The 12,423-nt window shown below is 53.1% G+C and overlaps 1 protein-coding gene across 7 annotated transcripts in view; it reads left to right on the top strand.

The window, feature by feature from the left end:
• Positions 1–12,423, top strand: part of PLEKHG4B (pleckstrin homology domain containing, family G (with RhoGef domain) member 4B) — a 42,020-nt gene that overhangs the window by 21,492 nt on the left and 8,105 nt on the right. For 4 of the 7 annotated variants that reach the window (XM_014548693.1, XM_014548683.1, XM_014548663.1 and 1 more), the window contains 8 exons: positions 2,285–2,401; positions 2,482–2,643; positions 3,395–4,143; positions 7,043–7,295; positions 8,831–8,920; positions 8,997–9,227; positions 11,397–11,567; positions 12,213–12,393. In XM_014548693.1, the coding sequence (XP_014404179.1) occupies positions 2,285–2,401; positions 2,482–2,643; positions 3,395–4,143; positions 7,043–7,295; positions 8,831–8,920; positions 8,997–9,227; positions 11,397–11,567; positions 12,213–12,393 (1,954 nt within the window). The remainder of the gene's footprint in view (positions 1–2,284; positions 2,402–2,481; positions 2,644–3,394; positions 4,144–7,042; positions 7,296–8,830; positions 8,921–8,996; positions 9,228–11,396; positions 11,568–12,212; positions 12,394–12,423) is intronic. The other 3 variants (XM_014548677.1, XM_014548690.1, XM_014548669.1) reach the window with 3 other exon arrangements.

Below are 12,423 nucleotides of genomic sequence, written 5' to 3'. Positions count from 1 at the left end.
ACACACACACACACACACACACACACATACATACACACACATACACACACACACACATATCCATCCATCCATCCATACTTGGGTGAAGATTGTTTTTTTTAAGTGTGATCATGTTGCACACAGTTGCTTCTGACCTGCTTTGTCTGGTGGGCTATATGCCCAGTACCCCAAGCAGCCCTGCTTTTTGCTGTCATAAACATCACTATGCCTGCCTCTCTCTCTCTTTGGGTTGTTCACTGTGGACAAATTCCTCAGCTCAGCACTGTTTTTACACATTTGGCAAGTGGCCCCAGTCAGCCTGCCCAGCGTGGATTATCGTCATGTTAATCTGATGAATACAAGTTCAGGATCTCACCAGTGTTTGCATTTAGGATTTTATGCTGTAGTGGAGCTCTGTCTTCATGCATTTATTGGTTATTTGTATTTATTCTTTAATAAGTTGCATTTTCTTGCACTTGGCCAGTTTCTCTACTGTTTGTAATAGTTTCATTGTGTCACTTCTTCTGATCCTTTCATTATGTTGCAAATAATTTCCCCGGTTTATAATTTGTCTTTTAACTTTGCTTATGACTGAAATGGCCTTTTCTACTTTAAGGTTACAGAATAACTAATGTATTCCATCGTACGACCTTTATGGTTTTAATTTTCTCATTTAAATCTTCAAACCAACTAGAATTAAATTTGTTCACATGATTGGAGGGCGCACTCCACCTCCGAGAGGCCTCTGCTATGCTGTCCATTTCCTGCTCCTCCCCACCGGCAGCTCTGACATCACCGGTGCTTCCTTATAAAATTCTTGTTTTATGAGGTATCACCTCACACCTGTCAGATGGCTACCATCAAAAAATCAACAAAGGACAAGTGATGGCAAGGATGTGGAGAAAAGTACACTGTGGTGGGAATGCAGACTGATGCAGCCATTATGGAAAACAGTATGGAGTTTCCTCAAAAAACTAAATATGGAACTGCCATTTGACCCTGTGATCCCACTTCTAGGAATATATCCTAAGAAACCTGAAAACACCAATCAGAAAGAATGTATGTACCCTTATGTTCATAGCAGTATAATTTACAACAGCTAAGGTCTGGAAACAGCCCAAGTGTCCATCAGTAGATGAGTGGGGGGAAAAAAGCTGTGGTACATTTACACCATGGAATACTATGCAGCAGTAAAAAAGAAGAATCTCTTACCCTTTGAGACAGCATGGAGGGACCTGGAGAGTATCATGCTAAGTGAAATAAGTCAGAGAAAGACAAGTATCACATGATCTCATTCATATTGGAATCTAAGTAACAAAATAAACTGATGAACGGAGTGAATCCAGAGACATGGAAGCATGGAACAGAGTGCAGAATCTGAGGGTAGGTGGGTGGGAGGTAATCAACCAAAGACCTTGTATGAATACATGCATAACCCATGGACGCAGACAGTGGGGAGGTGAGGGCCTGGGGTGGGGTGGGAACTGGGTGGAGGGGAGCTATGGAGGTAAATTAGAGGGACATGTGTAATAATCTGAACAATAAAGATGAAGGGGACATCTGTAATACTTTCAACAATAAAGATGTTAAAAATTAACAAATAATAAAATAGAATTCTTGTCTTGATATTTTTCTCCATGACTCTCCCCACAAAGAGTGTCCACTGATCTCTCTCCTCTGCCTGTACAGCTGGGAGCACTGAATCCAATTCTTGTGGTCATGGTGCAGCCTGATCCCACTGTTTTTAATAACAGACCTCTCTTCTTGGGCACCTAACAGCCGGGGGTCCCTGGCATTGCTCTCCAGTGAGAACTGTGAATGAGGAGGAAGCATTTCCCTCTGACATGTTCAGTCTGAACCACGAGATAGTGCCATGAAATTTGTCTCTAAAATGAAAACCTGGACCTCATCACACTGTCAGGTGCAGGCAGGGCTGCTGCCGGCCCCTCTGTCACTCCCAGGCAGCCCCCGGTGTCCAAGCACCACCAGCCTGAAAACTATTTCCTGGGTATGTTTAGCGTAGTAAGAAGTTTCAACACTGAGAGTTCTGGATCTATTTTTCAATGATCTCAATTTCCAGTTCCAAGCAATGAAAATAGTTGTAAACTGGAGCCTTCATTGTGGCCCTCACTGTGATGTAGCTACTCACGTGTTCGAGTGAGATGCCGTGTGTGCATCAGGAGAAGGAGTGTCAGAACGTGCGAGCCAGCCCCCGGGGTAGCACCTGACTCCTCCTTCCTCCTCCACAGTCTCGGAGCCGGACTCCTTCACACGTGTGAAAGTAAAATCTTCTTTTCCCACGTAGATCAAAGCATGGTTTGAAAGAGAGCACGAGACATGGCCGAGCCCTTTGGAGCTGCTGCCTATTGGGAACGTGAAGCTGCTGCAGCCGGAGCTGCGAGCCAGGCACCCCAGGCCGACGGTGGGTGCAGCCCAGCCCTCGCTCCGGAACCCCAGAGTAAGTGCCCAGCTTGTGCTGATGGTTGATTCCTTGGGCTCCAGCAGTGCCGTCAGGAAGGACAACAGCTGAAGGAAGAGAACGACTCGAGGGGCACAGAGGACACGGTGCAGGACGCCGGCGGGTATCTGAGCGCCACAGCCAGCCAGGAGCCGACGGAGGGAGAGCTGGCCCAGCGGGCCTGCCACTCCCAGTTCTGCCTAGCGGTAAGAGACCCAGCGGAGTTCCACTCAGGGACCCACGTGTGCTGCCCTCGTCCTTTACTCCTCGGACATTTAGTGAGTGCTGTCCCCTGCTGGTCTGGGTGGGCGGGGCGCTGGGACAGCTGGCCAGCCCTCCTGTCAGACCACGCCCCTGGTTCTCAGACCTGTGAAGAGTTCATTCATTGTTCTGAATACATGGGCCAAATGGGCATGTGGACTTTTCTGCTTGTTTACCAGCTCAGTTATAAAAGTCCACTTACTGCCAAGGTCCCCAAAATAATCGCCACAGTACAGCACACGGCTGTGACCTCACAGCACCCTAGAATTGCCTGGCCACTGGGGACCCTGGGGCTACAGCCCTCAGGAGCACCGCCCCTCTTGACAGAATCCAAGGGGTCAGGGGAGGCCAGCACAGGCAGGGCAGAGGCAGGCGATCTCTGCCTGCTGTCATGCCTCTCGGGGCCCCGCACCAGGCGGAGATGTGGAATAACTGATTTCTCAGACATCCCCTGGTCCTGGGACACCGTCACGGTGCCCTGGGGCCTGTGGAGGACTTGTGTGAGCCCTCTGGGTGAGTCCAGATGGCAGCTACCCCCATGGGCAGAGGGATGTTCCTCTCACTCTGGCTGCCTGGCTCACCCTGCTCCGCACTGTGGGTGCCTGGATGGCAGAACAACGTTGGGTGGGGCCTGCAGAGCCATCGGGCTGTGCGAGTCCGTCACTGTACTGACCTGCACCCCGCTTTGCTGCACAGGTGAACAGGGGGATGCTGCACGGCGGTGAGTGCCTGCAACCTCTGGGCCCAGAGCTGGTGGCCGAGTGTCTGAAGAGCTGTCCCCAGGATGCCAGGGGGGTGTTGGCGAGCGTGGCGGTGCTGGGCCTGGGCAGCCAGCAGGCACTGCAGCAGTGGCACGCCTTGTGGCTGCAGTGCCAGCAGATGCACCTCTGCTCCCAAGAAGCCCTTTTTGAGGCTGCCCCGGGCCCTGGTGCCCCCCCTCCAGACCAGGGGCCCTTGAAGCATGAGCTCATCCAAGGGGCCGAGATGAGGCTCCGCGAGCCATCCTGGACCCCCCTCCCGGACCCTCAGGGCTGCGCTGGGGAGCGGGCACAACTGCTGTCCAGCCTCCCCGGACAAGTCACTTTCTGTGGGCAGGACGGTGAGCACCTGGACTCAGGTGTACATACCCCAGACGACAGTTCCACCTGCTCCTCTGAGCCCATCCAGATGCCCATCATCCACCACAGGAAACAGCCCCTGAAGAAAATGATGAAGAAAACACTCACCTCAGAGATGCCACAGCTTGACAGTAGCCCCAGGGACTCCCACTGGCCAGCCCACACTGGGGGCTTCATCCAAGGCCTGGACGTGGCCAGCACGGTGGCCTCAGAGAAGAAGCCCCCCCTGAGGCCACATGCCAAAAGCCCCCTGGTCACTCGGAACCGGAGCCTGTCCTCTCCCTCCAGGATCCACGCCTCCGAGGACAGGAGGAGGCCAGCAGGAAGGTGAGGTGGACGCCCTGCAGACTTAGGGCCTAGTGGTCAGTGGGGATGTAGAAATGCAAAGCCATTACATTTGCTCTGCAAAATAGATGTCCCTCCAGGCTACCCTGACCTGTCCAGGCCAGACAGACTCGTGTTTGACCTTAAGCAAGATGTTGACTACCTCCAGTGTTCAGAACAGAATTGTTGAAATGCCTTCTTTTTCACAGCATGTGGTGACCTGGCACACCCACTTTGATGGTTAAACAACCAAGTCTAGTTACTCGGAGCCCATTTATAGAAAATTACAATAAGCAAATCAAGCCCACAATACCAAGAAATTACCTTAACAATTGCTTTTTAAAAAGCCTCTAAGTGCCCCGGTCAGAAGTGTGTACCTGTGTATGTATTGCGCAAATGAAAATAGACGTCCATTTTAACTTGTTAATTTTTGAGATGTGTGTAAAATGATGCTTTTTATTAACTGTTTAGATAAAGTGGCAGGAATTCCGCCCCCCCCCCCGCCCCCCCCATGCCAGACAGTGACACTGGCCTGGTGTCACAGCACCGCTGTGCTGCTTGCGCTTTCCCAGCGAGCGTTGCAGCCTGGAGGTGGGGCATCCTAGTTTATTTGCTGGTTTGTCCCGCGTTTCCTCCTCATGGAGAGCAGCTTTCATCTGAACTGAGATGGTCACAAAATGCTCTTCTGAAGCACACCTTTAAGTTTCTAAACCTAGGGCAGTTACAGTGTGCCTTGTTAAAGGGAAAGGGCTCATTCTTACAGTGGCAGGAGCAGAGCGGGGGTGTTCCCTGTGGCTGGACTCCATGGGAAGGTGGCAGTGGGTAACTTGGGTTTGTGGATGGCCTTCCAGATCCACTGTGCTCATGTAGAAAGTTCCAGGGCAGCAGAACGAAGGGGTGGAGCCGTCCACTCACAAGAGCTGCCCCTGGTCACCCGGAATGGACATCCTGGGTGGGGAAGGCTGCAGGTTTGGAAAGCCATCCTGCCTTTGCCGCTGGGGACTCGTCTCCTCTCCCACCATTCGTAGGCCACAGACTACCACCCCAGGGTCTAGTAGCAAGGAGTCCACGCTATACCCAGAGAGGGAGCAAGTCCTTCTCAAATGCCAGGGCCCGGGGGTTGGGGGTGGTGATTAAATGAAACTCATCTTTCCTGAAGACCCAGACCTGCTAGGTGTCCAGGGCGAGCTCCTGTCACCTGATCAGCATCATTTCCCCAGAAATTTCTAGCTATTACGGCCTCATGAGTCCGTTTCCATTTAATTTGGTCCAACTATCCAGACTACTCTCCCTTTAATTTTGTGTCTGAGCATTTAAGGAGAACACTTGTTTTCTGTGAGTGTTGGTAGGAGGTGATTCTCCGAGGCCTGTGCTGTGCACCAGGGGCACCTCCAGAGGCACATCCAGGCTGCCCGGCAGCAGGTGCCCCCGGCTGGCCAGATGTGCTGCCTTCTTAGAAACAATAAGTGTTTATAAATTCTGGTATGTGTGGTGGGGACGGGGAAGGCTCATAAACGGGATCAGTCAGGAACATTTCTGACCACAGGTGTATTGACATCATTATTTGCTTTTAACATTTTTCCAAATTAAAAAAAAAAAAGTAAAGCAGGCAAAAACAACAACAACAAAAAAAACTTGCCATTCGCCATTAGTGTCATTAGGATTAAGTAATGTAAGGAAGTTGACAATAGGATGCTATCAAGTAGGGAGAAAGCACGTGCCTTGCTATTAGGGGGTGGGGCCAGGCCACCACAGACCCCTTCTGGTTTCCCTGATGCAGTGCCTTTGGTGCAGTTGATGGGTGGCACGTAAGTGCTAGCTCGCCACACGAAGGAGCTCCAGGAGCCCTTCCCCCGCTTTGTCTCCTCGCTGTCCTGGGCCCCAGGCCCTGCGTGGTGTCCTCTGCTCCAGCTGCTTCTCCTCAGCCCCTGGGTGGGATGTCACTGCAGTTTAAAGCTGTTTTGTTTTTCATAAATCTCTTCTGATAGCTTAGCAGTCGGGGTGCATCAGAAACTCATTTTCTCACTGATCTCCAGCTCAGCCTTCCTTGCCCAGGGCTCGCTGCTGAGAGTCAAGTCTTCTTATTGCTGGAGCCACCCTCCCACCACCACCCCCAAGCAGGCGCTCACCAGGCTGCCTGGGAATGAGAACCCGCAGGACTCGGTCAGGGAGCCTGCGAGTCTCCCCTTTTCCGTTTCCTAAAGGATTTTCATTTGGAAAGGCCATGACCAATAACATGGGAACACACACCTCTCCCCTGTACCTCTTACCTTTTCTCACTCTATGTTAGGGGAGCAGCTCCCGGGAACCAAGCATTAATGCCGGGGGTGTTGATCCAGCATCTAGAAGGGGTTCAGGAATCTGGAGAAGGCGCTGTGTGTAAATTAATAAAGAGTCCAGAGACGAAACATAATTTTGGAAGGCATTTTGGGGAGCCAGAGAAGACTTAGCTAAAGAAACCAAGTTCTACTGTCTCTCTGGACCCCTTGCTTTTTATTAACACAAATTGTCCTAAAGCAAGGTAGATATACGTCTCAAAGGCCAGGGTTTAGTATACAGAATCCATTGTCAGATTTGGGAGAAACTGCCTACGGCTGTTCAGGTGTTTGGCCAGTAGGAGGCAATAACATGTAGATTGAAATGCCCTCAGCTGTCTGGCAGCAAGCAATCATTTATGCATCCTTTTCAGGTTTGGGGAAGTGCCCTCAGCCATTTCCAGATGATTCAGCCTTGCTGACTTGCTGGAATTGGCTTCCGGCAAAGCATGACTTGGGTGTGGGGCAGGCTTGACCTTACTCACAGCCGAAGACAGAAAACTTATCCAGAAAGATGCTGAGCCGTGCACCTCCCGTCCGTGCACCCATGTGCATCCCTCAGCACCCGCCCGCTCTGTGTCTTCCAGCAGCCGCCTGCAGCACATAATGGCCGAGATGATCTCCACGGAGAGGGAGTATGTTAGGTCCTTAGGATATGTCGTCGACAACTATTTTCCAGAGATGGAAAGAGTGGACCTGCCACCGGACCTGCGAGGGAAGCGCAGCATCATTTTTGGGAACTTGGAGAAGCTCTATAACTTCCACCAACAGCACTTCCTCACAGAGCTGGAGCGCTGCCGGCACTGCCCCTTGGCCGCTGGGCGCGGGTTTCTGAGACACGTAAGTCCCCCCCTGTGGTGGGCAGTCAGTGCTCGCCCTCAGAGCAGCAGGGTCTGGAGAGCCCACCCTCATTCCAGGCCATCGGGAGCCTGCAGTCCAGGCTTAGGACATGTGTCCCCAGAGCAGACAATAAGCCTGTAGGTCCAACAGCACAGACATGGTACTCCCAGGTCTCCTGGCAGCACCCCTGTTGAAAGCCACAGAGTGCTGGGGGCTGCATCCACATCGTCCACTTAATTCTATTGACAGCCCCACTTCCTCACCGAATCAGCCAAAAGGAACTCCCAAAATCAGTTTGCTTCCTGCACGGCGAAGCCCACGGTCCCTTCACACCCTCCCGCCTGGGGCCCAGCCAGCTCCCCTCCAGACGGGCCCCAAGACCAGCCTGAGTTCTGAGAGCACCTGGTCGGGGTGCACAGACCACCTGTGGGAGCTGCCCTTCTTTGCTACGTCTCTTCTCAACCATGAATATGGAATAGCTCCCTGTTGGGGTCTCTGAAAAATTTTTAATTCACCCTGAAAAGATGATTCTTTCAACGAGTAGCTACGAGGCACAGCTGTAGGCACTGGGCTGTGCTGTGGGCAATGACACGTTTGCTTCGGTGGTGTTAAATACAAGTGACCACCAGAAACTCCATGGATGACAGAAAGTCCACATTGTGCCTTTTCAGCTATTTTTGAAAGGGCACTTTTAGCCATAAGGTGCAACTTGTATAATCCTGTATAATAAAGAGGTGATATACAAATAAACCCTCACGCCCTCACAAAGATGGCTGCCTACAACCAGGCCGGCAGGGGGTTAGTGAGGGATGACCAAATGACTGAACAAGCAGGCTGTGTGGGGCGACCAGGCCAGCAGGGGGTTAGTGAGGGACGACCAAACGACTGAACAGCAAGCTGCGTGGGGCAACCAGGCTGGCACGGGGGCTGTGAGGGGTGACCAGGTCGGCAGGGGGGGCAGTTGGGGGTGACCTGGCCGGCAGCGGGGGGCAGTTAGGGGTGATCAGACCAGCACACAGAGGCAGTGAGGGGCAACCAGGGCAGCAGGGGGAGGGCAGTTAGGGGCAACCAGGCAGGCAGGCAAACAATTAGGAGCCAGCGTTCCAGGATTGTGAGAGGGACATCCCCCAAGGGGTCCCAGATTGGAGAGGGTGCAGGCTCGGCTGAGGGGACCCCACCCCCATGCACGAATTTCGTGCACCGGGCCTCTAGTGTTTCATATTTGTAAGAATTTTAAATGTTTGGACAACTTTGGTTCTTGACCATTAACAAAAATTTCAGCACTCCCATGCTCCTCCCCTGCCCGACCTGTGAGTGCTCCCCGTGCCTCTTCCCCCAAACTCTGTATTAAGACCCATCCAGGACTCTGGCATTGCACCCCAGAGCACTCACCATGCAGGGGGAGCTGAGGTGGCCCTAATGGAACACCGTGTCCTTTTCTCATGACCGTGTTGAAAACTGTGCTGCAGGCTGGGGCCGCGGCCCAGGCTCTGGCCGGAGCCCCCGCTCAGGTGCATCGTGCCCTCCCTTTGCAGGAAGAACAGTTTGGCATGTACGCGCTCTACAGCAAGAACAAGCCCCAGTCGGATGCCCTGCTCTGCAGCCACGGTCTCACCTTCTTCAAGGTCATCCCCCAGCCCGCCAGCCTGCTGCACCACCCCTGGCCTGGCCCAAACTGACCCTGTCCCCCGGCCCTTGCAGGACAAGCAGCAGGCACTGGGCGACAAGATGGACCTGGCCTCCTACCTGCTGAAGCCCGTGCAGCGCATGGGCAAGTACGCCCTGCTGCTGCAGGACCTGGTCAAGGAAGCCGGGCGCTGCCCCACCCACGAGCAGGAGCTGGCGGAGCTGAAGGCCGCCGAGGACATGGTTCGCTTCCAGCTGCGCCACGGCAACGATCTGCTGGCCCTGGATGCTGTTCGCCGCTGCCATGTAAGTTCCCTGAGGCCCCAACAGGCTCTCGTGGTTCAGGGCTTTGGGTCGATCAAGGGGAAGGACGTGCCTGGGGTCAGGAGCACAGAACTTCTCTTTAGGGATGTCCCCAAAGCTTAGAGGCCCCTACCCAAGGGGGAGAGGGGAGCAGAGAGGAGCTCAGTGTCCAGTTTTGGAGCAGCAGCGGTAGGGTGTGAGATCGGGTGGGCTCCGAATGCCGCACAGTTGTAGGTACCAGGGCTATTTGAAAACAACTGGATGCATGAAAGTTGAGTTGGGCCATTGGGCTTGAGGCCTGGCCTGGCCAGGTACAGGCTGGTCTCTACTAGGGGGCCGAGGCCTGGTGTCCACATCCCCCACACCTTGGCGTGGCAGGACCACATGGGCAGGAAGAGGAGACTCCCGATTAGGCAGGATTCCTTGTCTCTGGTTGTCAGATGGACGGCTGTAGAATTTCCAGATCACAGTGAAAATGCGGGCACCTTGCTACAAGCAGCGTTCTAACCTGTGGACACACACAATAATGCGGTGAAGGCCTGGGCAGAGGGTGGGATTGGGGAGTAGGGGTCAATGGGGGGGTAGGGGGCATCTGTAATACTTTCAACAAGAAAGATAAATTTATTTTTTTATTGATTTCAGAGAGGAAGGGAGAGGAAGAGGGAGATAGAAACATCAATGATGAGAGAGAATCATTGATTAGCTGCCTCCTGCATGCCCCACACTGGGGATCCAGCCTGCAACCCCGGGCATGTGCCCTTAATCAGAATCGAACCCAGGACCCTTCAGTCTGCAGGCCGACACTCTATCCATTGAGCCAAACCGGCTAGGGAAAGCAAGATAAATTTTTTACAAGAGTTTCAAGAGGACAACAGAGCAACAAACCACGGGATCATCACCAAGAACCCACAGCCCCTCAAACTCTCCCAGTCCACTTGGCTGAGCAATTGGGATGACTGGGATCCAAGCAGCATCCTCAGGCATCACCCAGGACAGGGCCATACACAGAGGGAAAGTCATAGGAGAGACAGTGCTAAGTTGTCTGTCATTGGGATCCATCCACAAAGAGCGCTAGCCTGGCTGGGGCACAGCAGGTACATCCCTGAGTATCAGCTCAGAGGGATGTCCATGGTGTGGGACAGCTCAGGTGTGGTAACTCCTGGGGCTACCACGTTGGGCATTTATACACAGTGAGTGAGATTCCAGCACTTCAACAAGGGGGTTTCCGTTAAAATTAACAAAAGGGCCGCCCTGGCCAGTGTGGCTCAGTTGGTTGAGCTGATGCATGCATCAAGAGATTGGTGGTTCAATTCCCGGTTAGGGCACATGCCCCGGTTGAGGGCACATGCCCCGGTTGAGGGCTCAGTAACCAGTAGCAGGCATGCAGGAGGCAGCCAATTGATGTTTCTCTCTCACATCAATATTTCTCTCCCTCTCCCTCCCTCTGTCTCTAACATCAGTGAAAACATTTTTTTTAATGAAGAAAAGGGCTTTGAAGTGGAAAGTTTAGTAAAATTGAAGGCAGAGGCTTGTACTGTAACATCCACACAGATGAACATGAATGTGGGCTCGAGGGGACCCCACCGGGAGGGTTCTGCACCCAGTTCCAATGTGGGGGTTTTCCCACACATCCAAGCAGTTCTTGGAACCAGCTGAGTATCCTGTAATTCCACTCACTTCTGAAACCACCTACCCTTCGATGATGTAGACCCCACAGGCTGAGTCCAAGAGACTCCTTCCCACTTCAGATGCTGATCAATCGCAAGTCCAGGCTGTCACCTATTCTTCTGACCAACCAGCTGTAGACGGGAGGTTCCCACAACCCCCTCCTGGGTTCCATTAATTTGCTGGAGTAGCTCTGAGAACTCAGAGAAATAGCTCCCTTCCTGGATCACCGGTTTATTATAAAGGGTACATTTCGGGAACGGTGAGACGGAAGAGATGCCCCAGGGCAAGGCGTGGGGAAAGGGTGTGAATCATCCCCTCATCTTCATGTGCTCACCAACAGGAAGCTCTGCAACCGTCCTCCTGGGGTTTTGTGGAGGCCTCATTACATCGGTGTGACTGATTGGATGATTGGCCTTCACCCCACCCCACCCGCCTCCAGAGGTCAGGGTGGCCTCAGATCAAACCCAGTGGTCCCTGAGGGAGCCTTGCTTGCTCGGTCCGCAGGTGAATTTGAAGGAGCAGGGACAACTGAGATGCCGGGATGAATTCATCGTTTACTGTGGAAGAAAGAAGTACCTGAGGCATGTCTTCCTTTTCGAAGATCTCATCTTGTTCAGCAAGACCAGGAAGGTGGACGGAAGCTATGACATCTACACATACAAGCAGTCCTTCAAGGTAATGTGCCCGCCTTGTGCCTCATGCCGCTGGCGTTGGGCTGGTCCCTGCTGGTCTTCATAGTACATGTTCTTTCCTATGGTTCTTTGACTGGATTTTGAAAACCCGTGACTCCCAAAGCTTCCAGGTTTTCTGGGTTCTGGTTCGGTGGCTGGAGAACAGTGTCTCCTCAGTCACTTCATTTTGGATTTTGATAAAAGCAAACACCAGAGAAGCCCTCCCCTTGGTGGGTCTCAGGGTGGCCCTCCGGCCCCTAAAGGAGGCCCTGAGAGTAAAGAGCTTTGGGGACTCCTGGGAGGAGCCCAAACCCACAACCCCTTACCTGCCAGCACTGAGGAACATATCAGAGTGTGATGGTGTGAGACCCCACCAAGTGTGTGACAGCCAGAGGGCACCACAGACCTTCCAGTATTGTCCCCATTTCTCCAGTGGGGAAACTGAGGCCCCAAGAGAGAGCCAGTGTGGATGGGGTGAAAACTTGATCCGTCCTGTCCAGAGCTGGCCCCCACCGGGCCTCGTCCATACCATTTGGTGTCCTGGTAAAGGGGCCTACAGCCCTGAAGGGCTTTGGGGTCAAGTGTCAGCCCGAAAGGGGTCTGTTGTTCGTGGGCGTCTCTGAGGTTCCCTCCTGCATTGTGACTGCAGATGGCTGAAATCGGCTTGACGGAGACCGTCGGGGACAGTGGTGCGAAATTTGAGATCTGGTTCCGCAGGCGGCGGAAATCCCAGGACTCCTACATTCTCCAGGCGAGCTCTCCAGAGGTCAAGGCCATGTGGACCAATGTGATAGGGAAGATCCTGTGGCGGCAGGTTCTGAGGAACAGAGGTGGGCGAGGGGGCTGGAGAGGGTGTGGGG

The sequence above is a fragment of the Myotis brandtii genome, unplaced genomic scaffold, assembly GCF_000412655.1.
Source record: "Myotis brandtii unplaced genomic scaffold, ASM41265v1 scaffold115, whole genome shotgun sequence".
In the NCBI taxonomy this organism is placed as follows: domain Eukaryota; kingdom Metazoa; phylum Chordata; class Mammalia; order Chiroptera; family Vespertilionidae; genus Myotis; species Myotis brandtii.
The sequence above is the reverse complement of the archived record's forward strand: the minus strand, read 5'-3'. Positions and strand labels throughout refer to the sequence as shown.